This window comes from Morone saxatilis, unplaced genomic scaffold (genome assembly GCF_004916995.1).
Source record: "Morone saxatilis isolate NCDOM2014 unplaced genomic scaffold, NCSU_SB_2.0 Contig0, whole genome shotgun sequence".
In the NCBI taxonomy this organism is placed as follows: domain Eukaryota; kingdom Metazoa; phylum Chordata; class Actinopteri; family Moronidae; genus Morone; species Morone saxatilis.
In genome coordinates this window covers 15,484,125-15,511,141 of record NW_023339650.1, presented here as the reverse complement: position 1 = coordinate 15,511,141, position 27,017 = coordinate 15,484,125, and the positions used below count along the sequence as shown (strand labels likewise).

The following is a 27,017-nucleotide window of genomic DNA, read 5'->3' as shown; positions in this document are numbered from 1 at the left end:
GAAAATGAAATTGTACTGGGTGCTTGTGTAATGTAATTCTGTGGTGTGTCAGAGCGGTTTACCTACAGTTGCAGACACAAGCGTCCGAATGCTGGAAACCAGAGATTATTGTTTTTACAGCAGTCTCATATGGAATTCATTTGATCTGTGTCATCTGCTGCATGAAAAGGGTACAAGTCACACAGCTTTATTAGGCCAACGGAAAGAGAAAGAGAAGGCGTATCAGGATATCCTCTTTCAACTTGCTTCATGCCATCCTCATATAGCGGCTTTTGTCTTCACTGTAGTAAACCATGTAAGCTAACTCTGCAGTTTTTACCAACCAGTTTAGTTTTAGATAAAAAGACAGCATTTAAAGTGTATTTATATATGTGTCTTATAAAGTGCCCCACTAACAAAAGGTACCCAAAGCACCAGATTGTGCCTAATAGTTGAATTAACCGTGGCTTTAGATAAATTAAACTGTCTCAGGTAGCAACAGGATTATCTCAGATTTAAAACAGTTATTGTGGCACAGATTAGAGGAGCATAGCTCTGTGCTGTGAATACAGAACATGTTCCCTAAAGTAAACTTTAATTAGACTCATCTATGATTAGCAAGCCCCTTTGGCCATATATAAAAAGTACTTTTGTCATGTGAATTGTGAGTATGTTGAACTATACAGGTGCTTATTTCAAGTGCAGATAAAAAAAAAAAGGCCCAGATTGACTTTAATTAAAAGGCATGTACAAAAACCGGGCCTCAGCTCCTAGTTACAAGTTTGACTCATACTCAAACATATTTTTGATAACTGGACTATGTGGCTGATTGGTCAGGAGACGGGGAGAATATCGGTCATCAGTTCTGCAGGGAGCTGAAGGGTAATAAAAAAAGCCAGGATGATGTGGTGTTGCTTTGTAGTTTCCCCTATTTTCTGTCTGGTTTCCTTTTTACATATCTAACTCGAACTGAAGTGTTTCGTAGTCTTTCAGACTGTATGGTGACATAATCAAATTTGTAAAAATCACTGAATGTCTGAGACTGAAATTATGGTAACAGTTGTAAGGTTGCTTTAGGGGTTACAACTGCATTTTTTTTCTCTCTGTGCTCATGATCATGTTTAATTCAAGTCTTGTGACTCTGGCTTGTAGAGAATATTAGATTTGTGTCCGTGTGTCATCCTAATGAAGGGAATTTGCATGAGTTTTGACTCAAATGGATTCTCTTGAGTTCTCTGCGTCATTTACGGGGGTTTGCCTTTCAAGCACAGCACTTCTCTACACTTTTTTAATGCATGAAGATGCAAAGTGCAATCTCCTTTGAATCTTCTTTGAATGCCTTCATACTAAGAGCTTTACGTACCAGTACATAGGATGTGCTATAACTCTTGTACCTTGTGTTAATTATATATCAAGGCTTTCAGTCGTTTCAGTTGTTCCGTTCACTGTGCATAGGTCTGTTGCTCACATTCAACTGTCATTGCATCTCTGAAATCTAATGTTTATTGACGCTTGTGTAGGGGATTATGTAGTGTTATCCTAGCTTTTAGTCAAACAAATATTTAGCATAGTCTTTGTGAGAAATTTAGTTTGAGGAGGACAGGCACTTGTTAAGTTGTAAGAGGGTTTAGTCACATACAGGAAGTTGCTTAATGTAATACATTATGAAACCCTGGAAGTGGAAGGAAAAGGTTTAAAAACATGTTAAAACTGAATGAACAGTGACCTGTTGCTTTTTCAAAAATAATATCCTGTAAAGCTTGTTTATAAGGTTCTCTTTTCTCATGTATTTCCTCTTCAGAATCTGAACCAGCTTTATTGTATACATATACAGATATACAGATATATATAAACAGTAGACTAGACTAGACTAGACTGCTATATACACAAGTATGTGAATAGTTAAAGGACCGCTCTTTATTTATTTCAAACAAACTTGATAATATAAGCATGGTGTTTACTATGACGGCTTAGCTACCACAACCTAGTTTTAACTTGATTTTGTGAACCACCGCAGCACGGGTTGTATAATGGCCAGACGTAATGCCAAATATGTGATTTGTTTTGTTACATAGGCCAAAACATGCAAAAGCACTGGTAAGGTTATTTTAATTCCTAGGGTCACTACATGTTGTGATAAAAATCCTAATTTATTCTCCCAAATTAACTGAAATATCAACTCACCCCACCTTCCTACGTTAAGGTTATTACTTTATTTCAGTTGGTTACTTTGTCTTCTACCTTTTACAGACAAAGCTCCAGCTTCTCCTCTGTACTTATAACTGCATGACTTGCTTATGGAGTTGTCTAGAGAGGCACTTCTATTTCTATTTATACTGCAATTTACATGCTTCAGTTAGAAAATCAGTCTGTATGTTTCAGAGAATGTTCTTAATGGTCATCTTTATGCTGTTACGCATGCTTTTCATTATGTTCAAAGACGAACTCTGTGACTATTAAACCTTTTTACAATTAAGTAAAGAGTATTTGATATAATATGTATGAAAAGAAAGTAATACTCTGTTAACTTACTAACTAAACAGATAGTAACTGTGACTGTAACACTTTGTAACACAAAGATGTTCACAAACTGATCATCATGTCAAATTTCCCAAATCTAACAGTAAAAATGTGACTCATGGTTGACCTTACAAACGCACACAGTGGCCAGAAACGGTTTGCATCTTGTCTGTGTACTAAGATAGAATTAAGGAAAAAAAAAAAAGTCAGCTCACAAAGAATGAATAATTAACTAGGTTTGTGCTGACATCCAGTTAAGCCAGCCTCTTAACACCAAGGTCACACAGGGTAGAGAGACAGCACCCTGAGATCAGGACAGAGTCGTGGTACTGGACTTTGTGGTCCAAGATGATGGAAGAAGAGAATAGCGGAAAGGAAATTTCTGTTTCAAGAGACAGAATGAATTAATTTCTACAGGCTTTCTAATGGCGAAGGTACACACAAAGGACGTGACATTTGTATACTTGTGGAGAAGGAAGGAGACCGACTGTGGGATGTGCCTTGACCTAATATTTTACTTCGGCCTCGCCTCAGGCCGCTGCCTGTCTGTTTATGTCAGTGGTGTACTCTGTACACAAGTCCGAATGCATTATGCGGAAGTAACCTCTCACTTGCCTTTACTCTGCGTCTTGATAGAACTTGCCGCTAACTTCACTAAACTTCTTCATGTCATCCGGACATAATGAGGATGTGCAAGAAAGAAAGTAGCCACGTCAGCATGTTCAGTGTACAGGCTAATAGCGCTATGGAGGTGCTAAAGAACATGTTATACATAGACCAACATACATGTATACCAGATACAAATAAAACCCTCACATTTAACAGACTCCAGGCTTAAACCTAAACCTCGCCAAACCTTATTTTTTACATAACTGAAACCCTCAAATTACCCATCAAACACCAGGCAGAATGTTCAGCTGAAACCGTTGTCAAACCACACAGCAATCAAAGACACACAGACGTGCTTGCCTGCTCATACACACACACACACACACACACACACATCATGCAGAAAGACTGGCAAAATCCAATTTCTCACATCCTTCCTACTATGTGAGAAAGCCCCACTCTCACAACAGTTCAGATGAATTAGTGTTAGAGTCAGTGTCAGAGAGTGACTCAGAACTGCTATCGTACGATAAGTTGTGACGTTTCATTTTAAAATCGTTGACTGATGCAGTAAATATAGAAAGAACAGCAAATTCTGTAGTAGTAATGGCTGGGTCTAATAGGCAAACATTCAGGAATCACAGCTGCAGCTGCTTCAGTCCCGTCTAGAGTGAATGGTCATGGCGAGAATTAAGGCTACATGTTCATCAGTTTCAGTCCAGCTAACTGTCGCTAACTGCAAAGTGTCAGTTAGTAATCTTTTCTCATAATCTTTTCATGCTGTTTGGGCCTTATCTCAACAGTTGCCTCATAAAAATGTCTGGAAACATAATCAAACCTGTATGTGGATGATATCATCAGTCAGCTGAGCTCCAGTGACGTCCCCTGGTGTTGACTCATCATTACCTTACAGAGGGCTACAGTGGGGTTGCAAGTGGACCCTGCTCCCATCTGATGTAATGGAGTTTTATTTAAGTGATTGGCACACTTGAGATCACAAGTAAATAGAGTGATGTTCAGAGTTATTAGTGCCAACTGGATCTGGATCAGCCGCTTTCCCACATTCACTGCTAATGTTATGTGACCGCCGGTGCTGTTGTAGGTGTTGGTGATGGGTAGGCTGTGTTTCTGACTCATCCCATCTCTGTGTTCCAGGTACAAGCGAGTCTTCTCAGTGGGGACGCATGGCATTACCACTTACAACCCTACCACGCTAGAAGTAACAAATCAGGTCAGTATGTGAGCAACCCTGTCGTAGTGGAACGCCAGTGTCATTCAGGAAGCTCCTCTTTGCTGAAGCTATCAGTGGCTCACAGGTGCTTGTGGGATGTGTTGTTCTTGGATCCCTGTGGCTATTGAAAATCCATTTGAACCACATTGCTCTTTTTCTGAAAGCTAAAAGGCAGTATTTTTAACTTCTCGTGCTCAGCCTTTAAATAAGCTAAGCTTTCAGCTCTGCACTGAACATGCAACCGCGTGTCTTTACGCTGATTGCAACATAAAGCATGTCATAATCAATACACATTAGACACGAGGCCTCACTCATTATCCCCCTCAGTCAAGAAAATGGCTGAACAGAAAAATAGCATCAAGGATTAACTACACTTAACTGCTCTTTAATTCCCCCTGTTGAGCATTTATGCAGGATATAAACACTTATTTGTCACCACCAATATGTCTCTGATGAAGACATATTGTATATTATTACTGTGTTTTAGAATATTTTCATTCATTATCTGTTTAAACACCAGCCTCTACATATGGGTGCCCACTTGAGGAGTTACAGCTGGTAACACTAAATCTGCTTACAGTGTTATAAACTTTATTAAATGTTTAGATATTGTTTATAAATGCTAAATAGGAGGGTGTAAAGTGTTGCCATAACATCGTTTTTCATGTTTAAATTGCTAGTGTGTGACTATAACAATGTGTTTATTTGTGTCGTTGCTGTCTGTGTTACCAGTGGCCTTATGGAGACATCTGTGGTATCGGTCCGGTAGGAAAAGGTCAGGGAACAGAGTTCAACCTCACATTCCGCAAAGGAAGCGGCAAGAAGTCTGAAACGCTCAAGTTCTCGACAGAGCACCGGACAGAGCTGCTCACAGAAGCACTGGTGAAGATAAACCCTCACAGCTGCATCACTTCACAATGATTAAACAATTGTATTTCATAAAGTTCTCAGAAGTGGTCTTTTATGTGGCCCATCCATGCTTTCTAGTTGTGTCATAGCGGCACATTTTGCTGTGTGGTCTAAAAACAAAGTCATGTAATGTACGATGCACTATTTGGAAATGCAGCGCTTGCAAATCACAGGACCTTTGACTCACTGTAGGTGTTTATCACAAATCAGAATCAGCATATAATTTGTTGCTGTGATGAAATAAACTAATTATGCTGAGCTTCTTCAAAACCGCAACAAGGATGGGTATTTCCCCATAGAGCTAATTAAATGCATTTGTAATTTTGCAATGAAGACAATGCTTCGTAAGTGTTTTACAGGGATGATCTAGTTTGTTTCTTTATTTTTCTCATACACAGAGATTCAGAACAGAGTTTTCAGAGGGAAAGATAACAGGCAGGGTAAGTACTCAGATCTATACAAATCTATTAAAGTATGTTTGCCACTGTGGTGATACTAAAATAAATGTATTGTACGTGTGCTGAACAGCGTTACAACTGCTACAAGCACCACTGGAGTGACACGCGGAAGGCTGTGAGTTTAGAGGTGACACCAGGTGGCATCGACCAAATTGACCCACACACCAACCGGGTAGTGTGTTCCTACGACTATCGTAATGTAGAGGGCTTCGTCGAGGTCTCTGATTACCAGGGAGGATTCTGCATCCTTTATGGGGGCTTCAGCAGGCTGGTATGCATTCATAGAGTTTGTTTCTATTATGTTATGCTGTTACGTGTTGTTGTAACAAAATTAAGATTCCCTTTCCTTCCCTTTTGCCTCTTTCTCTCAGCATTTGTTTGCCTCTGAGCACCGGGATGACATCATCCGCTGTGCCATAGAGCATGCCGGGAACTTCATCGGTATCATGCTACGGCTGAGGAAGGAGGCCCTTACCTTCGAGGATTTTGTGACGGACAGGTTGGGGAAGTACAGCTCAGACGAGAGCATCACTTCACTGGCTGAGTTTGTGGTGCAGAAGATCACTCCCCGACACCCGGTTAGCCTGCTTCTCCTTAGTTTTCTTAGTGTTGTGTGGTTCTCACAGTGAGGTCCAGGGACCCACCAGGACTCCCTTGTCGAATGTGCAGCAGTTTAATCTCCTTGTTTGATATGAGACCCTATTTTTCAAGACAATGACAGATTTCATTGACTGTTATCACATCTGTGGATCATAAAAAGCCACTGATACTGTAACATTATCTAAACTTAAGTATTAAATGTGTTAAATAGAATTATTGGAAAGTTTTGAGCCATACACTATTTTTCTTTGCTCTGTGAATCCACTTCTAACATAGTGATTCAGAAGATAATTAGTAACACAATACTATTCCATCTCTACTTCTAATATAGTGGGAATTAATTTAACACATTTTGTAACCTCTTGGATTTGTTCATATTGCGCATTTGGGGTTTCTAAACTTTTGTAAGTAGTGGGAAATATTTTGTGTTTGAGCGCTTTGTCTCTAATTTCAAATTAAATTCACACCATTTCAGCATTTACAAGATCTTAAAGTCAAAGTCAGACCCTTTTTTTGTCTTTCTATGAAAAAAAATAACCAACCAGATGTTCACTAGAACTCTCCCTACTTCTATAAAGTGGTATACCATTATATTGAATGCTAGAAATTAGTTTGATAGGATCTGGTGTTCCCATGGGAAATATGAATGTATCTTATGGTAATCAACTGATGCATTTCATTTTCAGTCATTAGCAAGTGCCTACTTCTGCTCTCAAGCTGTATTTATCAATTATTTTAAGCAGTACTATATATTTAATCAGGTCTCTTACCGTTCTCTTTGTGCTTTCTTTCATTAGGAGCCTGTTAAGCGTATACTGGCCCTGACAGAGACATGTCTAGTGGAGAGAGACCCAGCTTCATACAACATAGTTACTATCAAACCCTTCGGAGAGGTGAGCGCTCAAAAACTACAGTGACATCAAGGCATACAAAACATTCACACTCAAAACCATTTTGTTCTGTCTGTATTGTACCCCTCTGAAGATAAATGTTAATTGAAATGCCTGTCTTTGTTTCATTATGTATGAACTGCATCACTGCAAGTTAACAGCTTGGATGAAAGCATTTGAGTGTGTGTGGTATGAGTAAACTCTCCCCTCCCCCTCCCTTTCTCTGTTTCTCTGTTTCTCTCCCTCTTGTCCTCCGTCTCATCTCCCTTCAGGTATTTGCTCTCATCTGTGATGTAGACAACCCTCAGGTGTTTACAATTGAATTCATCAGAGGTCAGATCAGGAAGTACTCCTCCACAGAAAGGTACGCAGTAGTAACGCATACAGTTTTTTTGATGTATGGTGTGACACTGCAGGCCTTTTGAGTTTGTTAAATGTTTGCCTGTTTTAAATTCAAGCCTTTTTCTGTACCGCTTACCTCATTTATAAGATGAGTCATTTTCTTGTGTGCATGTGTCTGCTGCATATCCTTAACTCTTTCCTGTTATTGTGTGCTCGCTGTCGGTTCTCCATAACACAGATCGTTTGTAATGCATTTAGCTGAGTCTGTTTGTACGTGTGTCTGTAGGGACTCCCTGTTAGCCAGCCTACTTGATGGAGTCCGTGCATCAGGCAACAGGGACGTGTGTGTCAAGATGGCCCCCACGCAGCGAGGGCAAAGATGGGGCCTACTGAGCATGCCGGTGGATGAGGAGGTGGAGAGTTTGCATCTCAAATTCCTGGCAGCACCTCCTAGTGAGTCCAAAGCCTTCATAAGTCGAATTAAATTTTATATCACACATTGAAGTTGGTTTGGATGTATATTTTTGTTTAGACAGTAGTATCCACTTTAGTGCTGTTTTTAATTAAGTAGTGCTATCAACGTGGCTCTGGTATAGCAGGGTTGGTCGATCCCCACAGGATGAATCCTAGTCATCCCTTAACTTTTCATCCAGCACCACCTTTAGGTCAAAATTTCAGTTTGTCCAATACTTTGGTTTATGACCAAATACTAATGACATTTCATGCAGCCTCAGCTATATACTTTTGTAATTCTAATTAGCAAATAATAGCAATGCTAACATGCTAAACTAAGATGGTACTATGTAACATAATACCTACTAAAAATCAGCATGGTAATTGTAGGCTAACATTAGCATTTACATCAAAGCACAACTCTGCTTATGCCCAGTTTGTGCCTCTTGTGTATTATCATTACATTCAAGTCACAGAGCTAAGATTTTTTGAAAAATAAAAGATTGTCTAAGAATGCTAAATAAAATGGTAGTAAGCATTGTGCCCAAGTACAGTGTTGCTGTAGACTCATAGCCTCACTTTAAGGTTATATATTCTTTTGTTTAATTTCTTTATCCCTCTTTCCTTTGCCCAGATGGAAACTTTGCAGATGCAGTGTTCAGATTCAACGCCAACATATCCTACAGTGGAGTGCTGCATGCAGTAACCCAAGATGTGAGTGTGTTCAATTCCTGTGTGATTTATGTCCATCCACCTGCCCAAGCAGGACTCACACTCATTTCCTCGTCTCTCTCTTTTTTCTCTTCAGGGTCTTTTCTCTGAGAACAAAGAAAAGCTCATCAACAACGCCATCCTGGCTCTTTTGTCCCAGGAGGCTGAGTTGCCGGCTCTTAACGCTGAGCTGGAGAGCCATTTCCAGGCCATTCGACGCCTGGTGGCCTCCAAGGCTGGCTTCCAGGCTTTCACCCAGCTGCCTAAGTAAGAATGCCGCAGTTATTCCACTTTACCTTCCTGCTTTTATTTCTAAGTATATTTTTTTGTTGAGCTGCTGGTAACAGGCATGCTCTGTCATTCCAAGGTCTGGTCAAGGGTCTGGAGTCACAGATGCAACGTAAATATGAATCCATACATCTCAGTCTGCCCTTTTGCCTGTCACTGTATCCTTCTTGTTCTTTCCCAGAGTCTTTCTTAGTTGTCTGTCGATCAACCTTCTCTTCTTTTATCTTTGTTCTGCTTTCATCTCAGGCTTTTAGACAAGCACTTCAGAAGGGAGGTTATGTCACTCAGTCGAGCTGTCTGCCTCGATTCGTCTTGACCTTCCACTCTCGACATCTCATATTTTATCTCTCTCCCACTATCTGCTTTGCCCATTCTGTTCTTTACATTTCCATATATCACAATATTGAAGAACCCTAGTAGTCTTTCTGGGTCACTGAGATGTATGAGAGGAACTGTATTTACTGTTTATTATTTGTTCCTGTAAAGCAAATGAGCCATAATTGATTTTCCTGAAAGATTCATTGCTAGAGTAGCTTGGTGTTTCCTCTCACACAACCACAAGACACAGATCACTATAAATACATTAATGGTTTATTTTTGCTTTAAGGAAAACCTCTTTTATATTGTTGCACTTTGAAGATTAGTGAAAGATGTGATCCTTTTATAAGTAAAAGAAACAACAAGCCACTTCTGAAGCAATGAATTCTTTGTGTATCCAAACCCCGGACCTCTTTAAATATTACAGTATTTATTATGATGATCTATATTCAGTGTTTTTTTATGTTCCTCAACTTTTTCAAGGCATTGTAATTGTAGTAGTATTGATAAATCTTTGAATGTGTGTGTGTGTGCGTTCCAGGTTCAGGGAAAAGTTGGGAGTAAAGACGGTAAAAGCTTTAAAACGGAACAACAACGGTGTGACACATGCCGCTGTAGACATGCTCTGTGCCCTTATGTGTGTAAGTATTACCTAAATATCTGCCAGATCCATACATAAATATCATCTATTTAACATGTATATCTTAAAAAACTTAATTGACTGGTATCTTGATGTTTGACTGAGATGTTTTCTTTCACGTTTTTCTTTCATGTGTCTCTCCAGCCGATGCACGATGACTATGACCTGAGGCAGGAGCAGCTGAACAAGGCTTCTCTGCTGTCCTCCAAGAAGTTCCTGGAAAACCTCCTCGAAAAATTCATCACTAATGTGGTACATTTCTTTTTATTGTCAGTAAGCTGTTTGCAGCCTGAGCTCAGCAGAATTAGGACATTTAATAATCGTTTCATATAGTTTCATGGGTTTTTTTTGTATCCAAAGTCTTAACTGTCATTCCTTTTTTTTTTCAGGACCATGGAACAGGAGCATTGGTCATCAGCTCCTTACTGGACTTCTTAACGTTTGCCCTGTGCGCCCCCTACAGTGAAACCACAGAAGGGCAGCAGTTTGACATGCTGCTTGAGATGGTTGCTTCTAATGGACGCACATTGTTCAAACTCTTCCAGGTAACTGACTTGTGTGAACACATGATAGTAATATGGCTGATATAAATCCAGTAGATGCTTATGTATTGAATGATGTTGTCCTTCTCTCTAGCATCCCTCTATGGCGATAGTGAAAGGAGCAGGCCTGGTGATGAAGGCCATTATTGAGGTAAGTCTTTTTGTTTGTATGGTGGTTTACACAGTGAATAATTCAGTGTTCATGCTTAATGATAATAACCAACCTGGGTTTATTTTAAATTTAGGAGGGAGACAAGGAAATAGCCACTAAGATGCAGGAGCTGGCCTTGAGTGAAGGGGCTCTTCCAAGGCACCTGCACACTTCTTTGTTCACCATCAGCGCCGACCAGCGGATGCTTACCAACAGGTCCATCTTCAATAAATCCACACACTCACACACGCAATTCTCTCTATTTACATCTCCACAGTACTCTTATCTAAAGAAACACTCATTGCATGTAACAGTAGAAATAGCGTCAGTTGCTACAGTAGATAAACAAGAATATGTGTTCTCTAACAAACAAGTAACAAAATGGCTCAGCTGCTTATGTCTTTTTCTTTATCAGGCAGCTGAGTCGGCACCTTGTGGGCCTGTGGACGGCAGAGAACCCTATTGCCATGAACCTCCTGAAGAGGATATTGGTAAGGCTACAAATCAGCTCAGTTTAGACCTTTAAACAAATGTTTGATGCTTGTCCAATATTCATGGCAGAAGCTATTAGCATAATGATGGTGATACAGGCAAAGTACTCCAGGATGTGAGCCAATGCTTTCCCCTGGCAGCTGAGGCACCCTGTTTAAGTCCTTACCCATTTTTCTTTGTCTTGTGCGCTCTTAGCCGACAGGCCTGCTGGCGTACCTGGACAGTCCAGACTCAGTTCCGGAGAAAGACGTGGACAGAATGCACATCCGCGACAACTTGAAAATTGCCACGGTATTTGGACAAACACGTCACAACTGCATAGTGTACAAAGAGCTCAATCAGGAAGCGTTTGCCGTCTGTCATTTTTGTGTAATTGTTGTTTTTATATTTGTTTCCCACAGGACCAGCTAAATCGAAACAAGGTGCCCGAGTGGCAGCGGATAGCAGGCAAAGCAGCCAAAGAGGTGGAGAAGTTTGCCAAGGAGAAGGCTGATATAGTGTTGATGCACTGGAGAGATAAAATGGGCATAGCCCAGAAGGAGGTGAGGATTTATTTTCGTTTACAAAGGAACTGAGGGGCTGATTTACCTTTTATTTATCAGATATGCTGCTGCTGCTCCTGCTGCTTCTGCTCCTGCTGCTGATAAGTTTGTCCACTCAGGTGTCTCTAACTGTTGCTCCTTCTCCTGCTGATGCTGAACAGTGCTGCTGAACCCACAGGCAAACTCAAAACACTTTTCAGCTGCTGCTGTTTTTTATGCATGAAGAGCAGTGTCAGCTCTGATGCTGCCTGACCTTGGAGAAGTGTCATGTTGAGATGCAATCACATTTGATTTTTCTGGGCCTTGCATATTTGCTGTTCAAACTGCTCGTGCACATTTTCTTAAATGTTTCACAGACATTTTTTTTTCTTCAGTTTTGACAAAAGTTTTCCATTACAGGTACATTCAAAGGTCACCTTTCGATCTATATCTGAACTAAATGTCATAATTGCATGTAGTCAATGTGAGGAGGAGGAGGTCATTCTTGTAGGAAGTGTGTAGGTGGGTTAAGGTTAGTGGTGTCATCTAAAGTGTTAAAAAAAAACGTAGGGCACATCTGCCTGCTTTTCAGTGTTTCTACAAAACATTAATCAAATCTACTTTCAAATAAAGCTTTAACCTCAAACTGACTTCACCTGAATGTCACGAGCTTCCTTTTCTCTTTTTTCCACACTTCGAATGACTTAAAATGGCTGATCAGCTAGCAAGCTTTGATTGGCTTGCTTTCCCTGAATATTCCCTAATCACATCCATTATTTTGTGTTTGCACCACATGCTCCATTTGTTATTAGCAATTCAGTAGGTAGTCTTGGAGAATATATTAATCTAGTGGATATCAAGCTAATAAATCTCAAGCATTTAGTGATAGTTTTGCATGTCAGTCTCTTAGTATGATGCACTCCGGTGACCTGTGACCCTTTTTGTTTCGATTCACCTCTGTTTGATCCAAGGAACAATAATCTCTCTGTGTTGTCTCTGCCCCACCCTCCCCTTGTCTTGTGTGGTTTCTATGCTGTCAAACAATGCAGCAGGACAGAAATAACCTGGTAAGTAGGACTGACCAATGGGATCCGTGCCATTTTATTTCCATGTTCTTTCTCTTCACCAAAACATTTTTCCACCCTCATGTGACATATTGAGTGTGTTTTTTAATTCAGCTGGCCAATTATGTATTATCATCTACAAGGGATTTTCTCTTCATATAGATTCACAAAGACAAAAATAAGTCCATAATATATGATACTGTAGACAATAAAAGCATAGATTTGAACCTGACTCTTGTCCTGCTGTCAACAGCATATATGTTCAGACTTGAGTACCTGTTGTGTTTGGCATTAATAAATAATGACCACATTTAGATTGACACATGAGTATAATTACAATAAACAGAAGGACCTTTGCCAAGCAGCCTGCAAGGCCTCTGGAACTGTATTTTTACATTGCTCACACCATTTTTGATTAAGCAGGAAATTCGCCATATTGATTTATGGCACCAAAGAGAAAAAATGTTTACCTTTCAAGTAATAAGTTACAGGCTTGAGGAGTAACATCATGTTTGCAACAAGAATCAACAGATTTATGAGAAAACAAAATGCTTCACATAGATTATTAAGTGCTCCCTCTGCAAAGATCTGTCTCTCCCAGCAAGAATTACTGAACACACCCAATTTTGGGATCCCATCTTGGTTTTTGTGTGTCATCATCTTTTATTCTATGTTGGTGCGTTGACTACATTGTTTTTGGATGTGTTTTTTTTTTTCTCTCATTGTTCTAATGTCTGACTTTCTCCCTTCTGAAAAACATTTTTTGTTCCATTGTAATACACACTGGTTCCATTAATTTCATTTCTGGTGTTCTTGTGGTGTTCATGTTATTCATGTTTTTACTTCACAATTTTCTTTGTGCCATGAGCTGAAAATATATTGAATGATGATGGAGCAACTTGCGGTCCCTTAGAGCATTGCTGCTTTGGTTTGTTTTCAGAACCCAAACCAAAAGCCTGTCATCCTGAGGAAGCGACGGCAGAGAATAAAGATTGAAGTCAACTGGGAGCTTTTCTACTACAGGTAGAAAATTCTAGTTTTCTTAAATTATTTGTGTTACTTCAGCTCCCGGTATTTAGGAACTCAGCGTATTGTTTGAGTGTATCTCAGTAGGACGGATGTTTGCTATGTTACAGTTGCCTTACGTAGAGACTTTTTGTTGTGATACAATGTGGCTTTTGCTCGAATAAAACCTTCAGCTCTCAAGTCATATTAAACAAGGCCCCGACCCTAACCTGCTCATCTGTCTTCTCAAGATTCCAGCTCGACCATGCACGGTCCAACCTCATCTGGAACCTGAAGACGAGGGAGGAGCTGAGGGACGCTCTGGAGGGGGAGATGCGCTCCTTCAGCGTGGACCGCGAGCTCGGCAGTGCCACCGTCATCTCTTGGAACCACCAAGAGTTTGAGGTTTGCGCTCAGTGGGATTATGTTATACTCACTGCTGTCTCTCATTTGATTCTAACCATCAATATCTGTGATGCACTGGAGTTTTAGGCCAGATTGGTATATTCACTTCTGTATCAGTAATCCTAAAATACAGGGTTGTAAAAAATGTGTGGGTAAATGTTCTTGTTTGCAGGTAAAATACGAGTGCCTTTCAGATGAGATAAAGATTGGGGATTATTACCTGCGTCTGCTGCTTGAGGAAGATGAAAATGAAGAATCAAATGCCATCAAGAGATCGTAAGACTGCAATACAACAGCCCAAGCAACTACGCTGATATTTTCATTCTGTACTGAATCTAAAAAGCTGATTCATGTCTCTCCCTGTCTTTGCTCTCAGATATGAGTTCTTCAATGAACTGTACCATCGCTTTTTGCTTACACCCAAAGTTACGATGAAGTGCCTGTGCCTACAGGCGCTCGCTATTGTCTATGGGAAGTGCTACGAGGAGATTGGCCCATTCACAGACACAAAATACATTGTGGGCATGCTGGACCGAGTGAGTACAAACTGCCACTGCGCTGCACCACAATGGAAGTGTTTTTATATCTTCTAATTAGTCCTGAAATCTAAAATACTCTTCTGTGGTTACAGTGCACAGACAAACTGGAAAGAGACAGACTCATCCTCTTCCTCAACAAACTCATTCTTAACAAGGTAAGCTATTAAAACCAACAGCACCTCTCGGTATTGCCTTTTCTTTTAACCAACATTTCAGTCTCTTTGTCTTGAGTAATCATTTTTTTGTTCTGCAGAAAAATGTGAAGGAGGTGATGGACTCTAATGGAGTGCGTATATTGGTGGATCTGCTTACCTTGGCCCATCTGCATACCAGCCGAGCTACAGTGCCCCTACAGGTAAAAACATGGTTGTAGCTTTTGTGTTATATTTTTATGAAAAAAAATGGATCTATATATAAATTGACTTCGTAATTCTCTATGAGCCATAGATGAGATTAATCTGTCTGGAGTGTCAAACAGAGGTCTTGTTAATTTCCACAGAGCAACGTGCTGGAGGCGTCACCTGACATGAAGAGAGAGAGTGAGAAAGAGTGGTACTTTGGCAATGCAGACAAGGAAAGACGAGGACCTTTCAGTTTTGAGGAAGTATGTGATTTTCTTAAAATGTGTAATTGTTTACTGAAAAATGGCCCTCTAATGCAATATATAGAAATCTAATAATTCGTACAGGTACTGATTTGTTATTTTAATCAAGTCTATATTATATCTGTATAATAGTCAATATGACCAGTTAATGTAATTTGATGTTATCTAGAGGAGACATCTTGAGAAATAATTGCATCATTGCCTCCTCCCAGTTATATGAATGGTATTTGTTTCATTTCACTTGAACAGCAACCACCCCTACTCATGTTATGTTTTTACTTTTCCTTCTCCAGATGCAGGAGTTTTGGAACACTGGCGTCCTCACAGCGAAAACACGCTGCTGGGCTCAAGGGATGGACGGTTGGCGTCCCCTGCAGGCCATCCCACAGCTAAAATGGTGCCTCCTGGCCACTGGACAGGCAGTGATGAACGAGTCCGACCTGGCTACACTGATCCTTAACATGCTCATCACCATGTGCTCCTACTACCCCAGCAGGTGGGTGTAGCAGAAAATACCTCTGGTTGTACGTCCAGAAAATTGTATTGGAAATGTCTTTTTATATATTATAATATCATTTCACTATGCAGTGTAGTATGTGTGATGATTTTTGGTTAAGACATTAAACTATTAGGCCATGACTGTAACAATGGTTATTTACTATTTACTTAGGGACCAAGACAATGCCATTATCCGTCCTTTACCGAAGATCAAGAGGATGATCAGTGACAATGCTTGCCTCCCTCACATTGTCCAGGTAATTATATGTTATAATACAATGGTGTCATATCACTTTGCTGATTTCAGTAAAATAACATTGTTCTTCTTTGTCTGCTCCAGCTGCTGTTGACCTTTGACCCCATACTGGTGGAAAAGGTAGCCAATGTTCTGTACCTGGTGATGCAGGACAACCCCAATCTTCAGCGTCTCTATTTAACTGGGGTCTTCTTCTTCATCATGATGTACACAGGCTCCAACGTGCTCCCTGTAGCAAGGTGAAAACATGCAAACAGATGGCACATAAACATTTTATTGTCATGAACTCTGACATAAATGCATTTCATTGTTATACATAAGGATGATTATTCCATTGACATTTCTTTAGTAGTTTAACTTTTGCTCTAAGAAAAGATTATATGGATATAATTGAAAGCTAGAAAAAAAATACACCTTTTTATATTAGGAGGAATATTTTACACATTGATACTGGTAACATGTTGATATTTACCTCTGAGATATTCCTATTTAGGTTCCTGAAGTACACACATCTGAAACAAGCCTTCAAATCAGAGGAGGTAAAGTTGATTTATTTTTGATACAGATCTTTCCCTTATAAATTACAGCGGATTGTATCTCATGAATCTTTTTGAAAACAACATGTGTCTGTTGTGCCTCTTCCCCAGTCTAAGGGTCAGGACATTGTGCAGCGTAGTGTCCTGGGTCCAGTGCTGCCTGAGGCCATGGTGTGTTACTTGGAGAACTACGAGGCTGAGCGCATCTCAGAGATATTCCTGGGAGAATTTGACACACCTGAGGCCATTTGGAGCAGCGAGATGAGGTACATATTAGTCTCAATCACATTATTGTGCTTTAAAAGGCAATGTAGAGTGAATAGTCATGTGGTTTATAGAAATTTTAACAGAGTGTGTTTGAACTCTGTTTCAGGCGGATGATGATCGAGAAGATAGCTGCCCATGTAGCTGACTTCAGCCCCAGGCTGCAGAGTAACACGCGGGCCCTCTACCAGTACTGCCCTATCCCCGTGATCAGCTTCCCTCAGCTGGACAACGAGCTCTTCTGCAACATCTACTACCTCAGACATCTGTGTGACACCACCCGCTTCCCCAACTGGCCTATTAGAGATGCTGTACGTTGTTTTTTTTTGTTTTGTTTTTTTAGCAATTTTGTAATTTCATATCAATACTCTGCTATTTTCTAAGAACTTATTTTGACATTGTTATCCACAACCATTGCCCTACAGGTGAAGCTGCTAAAGGACACTCTTGAAGCCTGGAAGAGGGAGGTGGAGAAAAAGCCTCCCTCTATGTCTATAGATGATGCCTATGAAGTCCTTAATCTCCCCAAAGGACAGGGGCAGTGAGTGGCCTTTGATTTGTTATTCGTCTTGTGTCCTGAATCCTGTTTATTGATTAGTAGCAATAAATGTGGAGTGTGTGGAAGTGGGTGGGATGTGGGGGATTACAAAAGATTCCTTGTTGGATAATGTGGATAATGTGTAAAGGATAGTAGAACTCAAGAAATGTTGTTTTTTTGTCTTCAGGCATGATGAGAGTAAAATCAGAAAAGCTTACTTCAGACTGGCACAGAAGTACCATCCTGACAAGAACCCAGAGGGCAGGGTACGTACTACGATTAATACTGATGTTATATGTATGTAAGCTTTATCCACAGATTAAATTTCAACTTTAACACTATCTTTCAGGACATGTTCGAGAAAGTAAACAAAGCCTACGAGTTCCTTTGTACAAAGTCTGCACGGATTCTGGACGGCCCCGACCCAGAAAACATTATCCTCATCCTTAAAACTCAGAGCATCCTGTTCAACCGACACAAACAAGGTATTGTACATTGATCAACTTTCTTTCTTTTGCTTTTGCTATTGTTCTTCCTAACTTTACATTTCGAAAGAAACAAATTCAGGCAATTCTGACTTGTTAACTTAACTAACTTTGAACTGCTACTCTCCTGACCACTTCATTGTCTATAAACAGAACTGGAACCTTACAAATACGCCGGTTACCCCATGCTAATCAAAACAATCACAATGGAAACAGAGGATGATCAGCTCTTCTCCAAAACCTCCCCTCTCCTCCCGGCTGCTGTTGAACTTGCTTTCCACACCGTCAACTGCTCGGCACTTAATGCAGAGGAGCTGCGACGCGACAACGGCATTGAGGTATACACACCGTCACAAATCCAGAAATGTAAACTAGTCATCTACAAGTGAATGTGGGGAATTGTGTTTGAATAAATGATAAATGGTTTCCTATATTTAATCAGGTGTTGTTGGAGGCTCTTTCTCGGTGTGTTACTGTGTTAACTGCATCCAGCAAGCCTGACGACATGGCTGTACAGGTAAAATGAACACAACACTGAGGCCTTCTTTTGTAGAGATGAGTAATCTACTGCTTGTAAGGATTTCTTGAACACTTTTTTTAATGTGCTACAGGTGTGCGGGCACATCTGTAAGTGCTACAGTGTAGCAGCCCAGTTTGAGGAATGCAGGGAAAAGATTATCGAACTTCCCAATATCATCAGGGACCTCTGTCACATCTTGTACTATGGAAAGGTGAGTTTTCTGTTTGTAATTACAAAGAAAAATCCTCTGTACTATTTTTTTACCATCAATATTTCCTTCTTAGATTATCTCTGAGTTCTCAAACCTCACAGAAAGGATGGCTGTAGTACTTTAGAGCCTTTAGAGTTGCGGGGAAAGAAAATCTATGTTTTATTAATTTAAGTTTTCCTCTTTCGCTTTTCTAAAGAGTACAAAGGTGATGGAAGTGTATCTTTACGAGCCACCGTTGTCTTCTAACATCAGTTCAGTTTTATTGATCACATGTACGTTAACACAGGGTCAATGGTCCAATGAAATTAGTTGGACGAGAAGAAACGGGTCAGCTCAGCAGTAAGAGCACTTATATGCTAAAACACATATAAAGATAAAATGAGAAAAAGGAATAAAATAAAAATTGAGTGAGATGATAAAAAAAGTGTATACAGGAGCATGAGATGTATCAATAAAAATGTTTAAAGTGTATACAAATATGCTGTACACTGTATGGATGTGTACTGTATGAAAATAAACACAACACAATATATAAATATAAATGCACTTCATTATATGAATATATGAAAGAGAGAAATGTAATTAAATGTAAAAGATCCACTGTGGCCACCACTGTTACTCTTGGCAGACATCTTGCTTGTTCATCTTCTTGTCATCTGCAAAATATTTAATAATATTCAAATGCTACATGTACCACCTTTAATGTTAGCTTTTTATTTGTTCTGCAACCAGACAACAAGTATTTACAAAGATGTATTTCTCTCTCAGGGACTCCCAAAAACTGCTGCCCTGGCAGTTCAGTGTGTGAGCTCCTTCGCAGTGGATTTCTTCCTACAGACCCATCTGTACCACGCTGGTGTGCTCTGGCATCTGGTGGTCCACCTCTTCAACTACGACTACACTCTGGAGGAAAGTGGCGTGCAGACTAGCCAGGAGACAAACCAGCAGGAGGTTGCAAACAGCCTGGCCAAGCTAAGCTTGGTAGCTCTCAGCCGTCTGGGAGGCTACACCCAGACACCGCACACCCTGGACGGGAACAATCCTGTTTCAGAGACCAACGGCATCGAGGGCACACCTCCAGAGAACCCCACCATCCGCAAGAGCTTAGCAGCCATGCTGACACCATACATCTCAAGGAAGCTGGGAACAGGATCTCCTGCTGAGGTATGTTGTATAGGTGGATACAAAGCATATACATACATAAACCCCGATGCCAAACTAAACTCTACATGCCCCATTGTGCATTTAGGTCTTGAAGCTGATGAATAGTAACTCAGAGAACCCATACTTGATCTGGAACAATGGAACACGAGCTGAGCTGCTGGAGTTCCTGGAGGGTCAACAAGAGGGAAACATAAAGAGGGTATGAATAACATATGTATTTTAATCTTTTCCAAATGATACATAAAACGTGGCTATTTTTAAGTGTTTATGGTAATGTCATATGTTGATATTAGTATATAGATATAATTGTTAAGTTGTGTAAAAGTATCTAAAAAAAAGAGATATTCATCATGCATCCTCTCTGTTTTCTCTCTATAGGGAGAAAATGATAAAAGCTTCGGTGCGGAGTTTGTGTTCACTGATCACAGCAAAGAGCTGATAGTTGGAGAAATCTTTGTCCGTGTCTACAATGACCAACCAACTTTCCCTCTGGAGGTGAGTAGAGTAAAATAGTATTACCACAACATTCAATGCTTATTTTATTTTTTGCCCTATGTGTTATTGACTATTGATTATATATTAAAAACGCATTTTATTTGTTGTATTTTCCACATTTAATATCTATTTGGTTTATTTTAACCATAAAATACACTTTAAACCTTTTGCCATGTGTTTCACTATCTCTGTTTTTAGTATCCAAAAGCATTTGCAGCCAGTCTGCTGGACTACGTAGGCTCCCAGGCCCAGTACCTCCACACTCTGCTGGCCATGAGTCAAAGTAACAAGGTGGAGTCCCAGCAGCATGCCGAGAGGCTCCGCTTCGCTGAGATGGCTTTAGAGGCCCTCCGCAATGTCATCAAAAACAACCCTGGTGAGACACAACACTTCCTCTAGCTCTGCTAACCTGTCGTTGACGTGCTTTAGTTAGACATCTTTCTTTCTGAGCTTCTTTTCTAAGCAGCTATTTTTGTATAATTTCAGGTTCGGAGTCAGAGTGCATCGGCCATTTCAAACTGCTCTTCTCTTTGTTGCGGGTTCATGGAGCTGGCAGAGTACAGCAGCTGGTGTTGGAGGTAGAGATTCTTGGTCTTGATATGTTATTAAGATGGTTCTCAATATCTCTGTCCCTGCATTTTAGTCATATTCGTTTCCTCTGCAGGTTGTGAATACAGTGACGTCAAACCAGGAATGTGTTAGCAACATTGCTGAGTCACTGGTGTTGTCCAACCTTCTGTTGCTACTGCACTCGCTCCCCTCCAGTAAGAAGAAAAATGTTCACATTTTTTAACACAGTTCCATACTTATTGCAGTGTTGTATCTTTGGACTAAAACATGTTTCTTTGCACCATTTAGGCAGGCAAATTGTGCTGGAAACCCTGTATGCACTGACTTCTAACACAAAGATAGTCAAAGAGGCTATGGCCAAAGGTCAGTGTAATTCAGTTTTTCTTTTTCTGAACATCTCAATATTTATGTTAATTCCAAGTGCACTGATGCTCATGTTAATCCTTTTTTCTCCCCAGGTGCTCTGATCTACTTGCTAGACCTCTTCTGTAACTGCACACATCCCCAGGTTCGCACGCAGACCGCAGAGCTCTTCTCCAAGATGACCTCAGACAAGCTGGTCGGGCCAAAGGTCTGTCTGGTTCGATAAAGACATAAATAATTCCTGTCTTTGTTGCGTTATCGTGCATCTTCATGTATCTTCATTATCTTTATCATTCGGTCTCTTCAAGGTGCGTCTAACGCTGATGCGTTTCCTCCCTGGTGTGTTCATGGACGCTATGCGAGACAACGCCGAGGCAGCAGTGCACATATTTGAAGGAACGCACGAGAACCCTGAACTCATCTGGAATGACAACTCAAGGGAGAAAGTGTCCACAACTGTCCGGGAGATGATGCTAGAGTATGCCATTTAGCCCCATTTCAAACCCTGTTTAACCAATATCTAGTTAAGTATTGTGTCCTAACTGTCAAATACAATGATGTCATTACTTTCTTAATATCTTCCAGGCACTTTAAACAGCAGAAGGATAATCCTGATGTGAACTGGAAAGTAAGTAAAATGATGTATTAATTTTTTATAAAACAATAATATTTTGTGTATGATTTAATGTCACAATGATTTCTTGCTTTATGTGCTCAGATGCCAGAGGACTTCACGGTGGCTTATGGAGCAGGACAGAGCGAGCTGGAAGTTGGTGGAGTCTTCTTGCGTATCTTTATTGCTCAGCCTGGCTGGGTGCTACGCAAGCCCAGAGAGTTCCTGGTGTCCCTCCTGGAGACCCTGACTGAACTGCTGGAGAAAAACAACCCCAATGTGAGCTGCCTTACTGAGAAACAGAAACGCACTGCATTTTCACTTCATCTGTTGACTTACACCAGCAATTTTCACCTCTTCCTGACACCTCCGGTGTGCTGTAGGGTGAGGCCCTGGAGACTGTTACCACGGCAGCTGTATGCCTGTTCAGCACACAGAGCCAGCTGGCCGACCAGGTTCCACCTCTGGGTCACCTGCCACGCGTCCTGGCAGCACTCAACCACAAGAACAATGCCGTCCCCAAGAGCTCCATCCGCCTCCTGCACGTGCTATCAGACAATGAGGTGATGAACCAAATATATATATATATACACACACACACACACACACACACACACACACACTTGTTTTTTAGCTTTCTACACCTTAACACCTCATGTTCATGAAAAGAAGCTCTCTTGAGTCCAGTTTAACACGTCATAAAGAGTTCTACTCAGCCTGTGATATCAGTGTATCATGTCTTCTGTGGCTCTGGAGAGATAATGACGATCTAATCAGGATAATCTCAGATGACGCTCAGAGATTACACATTTCTGACAGAAATAGGGATGTGAAGTTAGGCAGGGAGGGTCTGAGGAAAGACTTACTTACTTGTAAAATCCAGCATTCAATCCATACTAGGGAATAAAAGTCAGGCTATCTCTGCCTCTGCTACTGTTGATTTTCTTTGATTTAAAAAAATAAATAAAAACATTTCTGGAAGACCAACGATAGATCGTTGAGCTTTGATTTCAGGGATTCCCACTTGAAAGAGCCCAGACTTAACACCTTCAAAATATTCCTGCTATTTTTTCTCTTTCTGTTAAACAAGTCAGTTTATACTGAGTTTATCTTCTGTTTCTTGTAGCTGTGTGTACGCTCCATGGCTTCTCTGGAGACCATCGGCCCCCTCATGGCTGGGATGAAGTGTCGGCCCGACATGGCCGGATTGGCTTGTGAAGCTCTTAACCGCATGTTCCAGAAGGAGCAGACTGAACTAGTGGCCCAGGTAAACTTTCACCATTGTTTTGATTTTTTGTTGTTGTTAGATGACCATGTCAAATTAATGATGATATATCTTTTTAATGAACTGAACAGGCTCTAAGAGTAGAGCTGGTTCCCTACCTCCTGAAGCTACTGGAAGGAATCGGACTGGAGACACTAGACAACCCCTCAGCTACAAAGGCACAGATAGTAAAGGCTCTGAAGTCCATGACTCGTAGTCTGCAGTTTGGAGAACAGGTATGAGAGGGAAACATGACCAGCAGGTTCAATTAAAACCATTGAATGATTAGGAGCTTTGTATATTTGCTAATTAAAAAGTGTTAAAATTGACATCATACTGATTATTTGTCTTATTTGACAATCACTGCTTTGCAGGTGAATGAGATTCTAGCGAGGTCCTCAGTGTGGAGTGCCTTTAAAGACCAGAAACATGATCTTTTCATCTCAGAGTCGCAGACCGCAGGCTACCTGACAGGTAAAGTGTTTCTATGAACTTAACCTGCTGTTGAACACTCTACATCACAAAACCCACCATTTTCTTAACAAGAAAAACTGTTTTTTCTGTGAGTGTTTAAAAGGTAAGTCTTGAGTAATTCTCTCTGAGCTGTTGTTGATTCTTAATGCTTTGCTTTATCCTAAAAACCACCATGTGGCTGACTCCTCGCTTAAACCCAGCAACCCTTTCTCTCTCCACGTCCTGTAACCTCCTGGCTCTGCCCTTCCCTTCCTCTTTGTCCTCCACATTTCCTCCTTAGGGGTATCCACTCCTTCTCTCCTGGCCGCCAGCAGCCCACTGCGAGGTGGGCTCTAGACTCCTAAGCTGGGCCCTCGCAGCCCTCCTCTCTCTTGCTCTGGTGCAGGTAGACTTTGACCTGTTGTTTCACCTCACCTCTTTCCCTCCATCTTTGACCCACACTTAATTTTCCATTCCTACTTCTCCATCTTGGCAGTGCTGAAAATAATGTCACAACATCTTCATTACCATCAAACAAATTCTTTATCACACTGCTGTTCAGAAATTAACAAGAAATGCCCTCGAAAGAATGTGATTACTGTCCCGTGTGATGTGATTTGGAAAAGGCCAGGGGATTTCCAGTTTGCTGTGGGAAAGAAAACAAAGCTTGACAAAATTAAAAATGTTGGCAGTATGTAGGCAGCAAAGGAGCAAAACAAAAAGTCAACCAAAATAATAAATGAAATTCACATTTCCATAACTGACCCTCATTAAAGTGTTGAGTTAAAATGATCTCTGATTCTCGATGTTATGTGGTAAAGTGTCATAAAAGGGCATACAAAGTAAGTGTGTTATTTTCGCAGACAATGGCAAAGACCAAAAAGCCTCTGAAATGTGATCAGCTGAATTAAAAACATAATGTGAGATGTGTTGCTTATTGTACTTTTGACTTGTAAGTGCAATGAATCTAAAAGTTTTGTTTGCAGGACAGTGTCCCTTAACAATTTCTGTTTTCCAAAAAATGTAAATCAGATGAGATAAAAGTCCAAACTCTCACCTTCCTCAAAGTCCCCTCTGCAACACACAAACAACTACATAGGAACAATAGAAATCAAAGTAGCTTCATTAGTTAGAAATAGAAAAGTGGAAAAATATTATATATATATATATATATAAGCATAAATCACTCATAGAAATCATTGTACTTCCACCACATCCTTTGACTTGTCCATTTATATAAACACCTATAACACTCTGTATTCAGCAACTTCCAAACTTTTTCATCCATCCTTCAACATTTGTTAAAAGTGTCTAACAACTGGGCCAAAATCACTCCTCCATACATACAGTAGTCTTTTAGTTTAGAACATCATTGTAGCTCACCACTAGAGCTCCAGCTCTCCCGCCCGGTCACACCGGTACTGAATCTCCTCTTTCTTCCTGTCACCTGTAGGTCCAGGAGTAGCTGGTTACCTTACAGCAGGAACTAGCACCACGGTAATGCCCAGCGTCCCACCCCCCGTGGACAACGACATTGGAGACCAAGGCTGACGGACTCACACACACACACACGTCACGCTCAGGCACCCAGACTGCCCTGCAGCTTTCACGGCCGCAGCTCAGAGAAGGGACCGCTCAGCTCCCGGACGAGGGGATGGAGAGAGAGAGGAAGACGGAGGAGACCGTCACCAAATTCTCTGCAACACCTCCAAGATCACTCTCCTCTCCCCTCACAAACAGCACTCAAGTCTTCATAAACACTTTTGAAATTGTTTTAACGGATGACCACATTTGTTTTGTTTCTGTGCTACTTTTCTTGTTTCTTCCAATGACACACAGAAGAGTTTACTTTTTGTATGAATATATTTTGTACTCTAGATTTTGTTTTGTTTTTCATGAGGAAGACATTGGAAGACTGTGGCTTATTATAGGTTAACTGTCTCTTCTCTATTATCTTATTGCTCTTTGTCATATCCTAATTGGCACCACTTAACCCTAAATCACAAACAGAGGGTACTTGGCCTCATTTGTGACACATTTGTGCACAGGACCTATCCACCTTCTACTTAAACATACCATTTACTAGTCTATATAATGGATTCTGATATGAAAAAAAAGTTAAAATAGGAAATCTTGTCTGGTTTGGTCACGTCAATATCAATCCACTCTGTCAAAATTGACACAGATCTTCTCTCCAAATGTTCAGCCTCTTATTCTTCTGATCTTAATTCATTGTTCATTCTGCTCTCTCTTTCTCTCTCTCTCTCTCTTTGAAGGCTATCCTTTCTGCCTCACATTTTTTTTTTAAGTAATTCTCCTTTCCCCCAGAATGCAAAAAGCACTAGAATATTTATAAGTGAATAATAACCACCGGAAATGAGCTTCTGCTAAGACATGACGAATGACTTTGACTCTGATTATGAATCTATGTGAAAGACTAGTGCAATTTGTGAAATGTTCAATGTAATATTACGTATATAAACTTTCTATATTGAATGTACATTAAAAAAAAAAAAATCAGTCGCACTTGTACATAAAATTTTAAGAATAAAAGGGAACCCACAGTGTTGTTCTTTTGTATTTACATTTGTGCCTGTTGAGGTAACAGATTTTAACATTATGAGTTGTTTATGAGCAGGACTCAAATATATTTCACCTTTGCCAAAGAAGAAAATGAATATTGAGTATTTCCTCAAGTTATAACCATTTTTACCTGCAAGTCAAAGACACGACTTCCAAATGTACCATAGAAGACACTAAGATCATGTCTTGTGTGTTTTTTGTGGGAATTTGTAGATTTTAACTTTTAAAACACTGATTCTGGTACTTTTTTAGACTATAGAGTATATTTAAATTTGACCACTTTTAAAGAAAATACCTAAATATATTGACAAATTATTATTATTTCCACACCTGCAGTTTATTCCTCACAGCGTGTCTTGGGACATAATTTTCATGTTTAGAAAACTAAAAATACAAAGTTAGTAATTAACTCAATAAATAAATAACGGTTTTAGAGACTGGTCAAATATTAACCCATGACGTCACTATCCTGGCTTCAGCTGTGCAACTCACATAATTTAACATTTCATATTACAGACTATTAAAGACTAAATTTAGTTTTCAGGTGGTATTACTTATGAACTTGAGCAGATATTATAGGTTTAATGTTGGAGCATGTTAAAATGGTTTTATCAATCTGCTTTTTCCAGGTTTGTGTTGGAAAAAAAAAAATCCCAGATAGTCCTGATAATCCACATAATCCTGCTAAATTCCATCATTTCTTAAATTATAAAGATCTTGTTTCAATGTCAATTTAACCATAAATCTTGAATATTACACAATTTACATATGTAAACTGCTATTTAAATAATGGCTATTATTATTATTATTATTAGTAGTAGTAGTAGTAGTAGTAGTAGTAGTAGTAGTATTGTTAATATAATATAACTACAGTTGGATTATACACATTCATGTGGGATTTCATGCAATATAGTGAAGTTAGTTAAACCCTAA

General features: G+C 40.1%; 1 protein-coding gene across 4 annotated transcripts in view; it reads left to right on the top strand.

Moving 5' to 3' along the window:
- The window catches only part of LOC118329350 (dnaJ homolog subfamily C member 13), a 35,316-nt gene extending 9,252 nt beyond the window's left edge, over positions 1–26,064 (top strand). The window contains exons 3-58 of one of the 4 annotated variants that reach the window (XM_035663767.1): positions 4,264–4,339; positions 5,072–5,221; positions 5,647–5,688; positions 5,777–5,977; positions 6,078–6,284; positions 7,104–7,199; positions 7,469–7,560; positions 7,825–7,991; positions 8,626–8,705; positions 8,800–8,969; positions 9,070–9,102; positions 9,850–9,949; positions 10,093–10,200; positions 10,338–10,493; positions 10,585–10,641; positions 10,736–10,857; positions 11,057–11,132; positions 11,329–11,424; positions 11,535–11,675; positions 12,704–12,721; positions 13,659–13,741; positions 13,975–14,128; positions 14,301–14,404; positions 14,505–14,664; positions 14,760–14,822; positions 14,921–15,022; positions 15,167–15,271; positions 15,565–15,767; positions 15,942–16,026; positions 16,110–16,264; positions 16,519–16,564; positions 16,673–16,827; positions 16,935–17,136; positions 17,251–17,366; positions 17,551–17,629; positions 17,713–17,848; positions 18,002–18,186; positions 18,291–18,365; positions 18,460–18,579; positions 19,348–19,743; positions 19,829–19,942; positions 20,122–20,238; positions 20,437–20,614; positions 20,725–20,816; positions 20,903–21,002; positions 21,097–21,171; positions 21,267–21,379; positions 21,480–21,649; positions 21,757–21,799; positions 21,890–22,063; positions 22,168–22,347; positions 22,911–23,051; positions 23,141–23,284; positions 23,423–23,522; positions 23,803–23,907; positions 24,955–26,064. In XM_035663767.1, the coding sequence (XP_035519660.1) occupies positions 4,264–4,339; positions 5,072–5,221; positions 5,647–5,688; positions 5,777–5,977; positions 6,078–6,284; positions 7,104–7,199; positions 7,469–7,560; positions 7,825–7,991; positions 8,626–8,705; positions 8,800–8,969; positions 9,070–9,102; positions 9,850–9,949; positions 10,093–10,200; positions 10,338–10,493; positions 10,585–10,641; positions 10,736–10,857; positions 11,057–11,132; positions 11,329–11,424; positions 11,535–11,675; positions 12,704–12,721; positions 13,659–13,741; positions 13,975–14,128; positions 14,301–14,404; positions 14,505–14,664; positions 14,760–14,822; positions 14,921–15,022; positions 15,167–15,271; positions 15,565–15,767; positions 15,942–16,026; positions 16,110–16,264; positions 16,519–16,564; positions 16,673–16,827; positions 16,935–17,136; positions 17,251–17,366; positions 17,551–17,629; positions 17,713–17,848; positions 18,002–18,186; positions 18,291–18,365; positions 18,460–18,579; positions 19,348–19,743; positions 19,829–19,942; positions 20,122–20,238; positions 20,437–20,614; positions 20,725–20,816; positions 20,903–21,002; positions 21,097–21,171; positions 21,267–21,379; positions 21,480–21,649; positions 21,757–21,799; positions 21,890–22,063; positions 22,168–22,347; positions 22,911–23,051; positions 23,141–23,284; positions 23,423–23,522; positions 23,803–23,858 (6,709 nt within the window). In that variant the 3' untranslated portion in view covers positions 23,859–23,907; positions 24,955–26,064. The remainder of the gene's footprint in view (positions 1–4,263; positions 4,340–5,071; positions 5,222–5,646; positions 5,689–5,776; positions 5,978–6,077; positions 6,285–7,103; positions 7,200–7,468; positions 7,561–7,824; positions 7,992–8,625; positions 8,706–8,799; positions 8,970–9,069; positions 9,103–9,849; positions 9,950–10,092; positions 10,201–10,337; positions 10,494–10,584; positions 10,642–10,735; positions 10,858–11,056; positions 11,133–11,328; positions 11,425–11,534; positions 11,676–12,703; positions 12,722–13,658; positions 13,742–13,974; positions 14,129–14,300; positions 14,405–14,504; positions 14,665–14,759; positions 14,823–14,920; positions 15,023–15,166; positions 15,272–15,564; positions 15,768–15,941; positions 16,027–16,109; positions 16,265–16,518; positions 16,565–16,672; positions 16,828–16,934; positions 17,137–17,250; positions 17,367–17,550; positions 17,630–17,712; positions 17,849–18,001; positions 18,187–18,290; positions 18,366–18,459; positions 18,580–19,347; positions 19,744–19,828; positions 19,943–20,121; positions 20,239–20,436; positions 20,615–20,724; positions 20,817–20,902; positions 21,003–21,096; positions 21,172–21,266; positions 21,380–21,479; positions 21,650–21,756; positions 21,800–21,889; positions 22,064–22,167; positions 22,348–22,910; positions 23,052–23,140; positions 23,285–23,422; positions 23,523–23,802; positions 23,908–24,954) is intronic. The other 3 variants (XM_035663527.1, XM_035663694.1, XM_035663608.1) reach the window with 3 other exon arrangements.
- Positions 26,065–27,017: the final 953 nt, after the last annotated feature.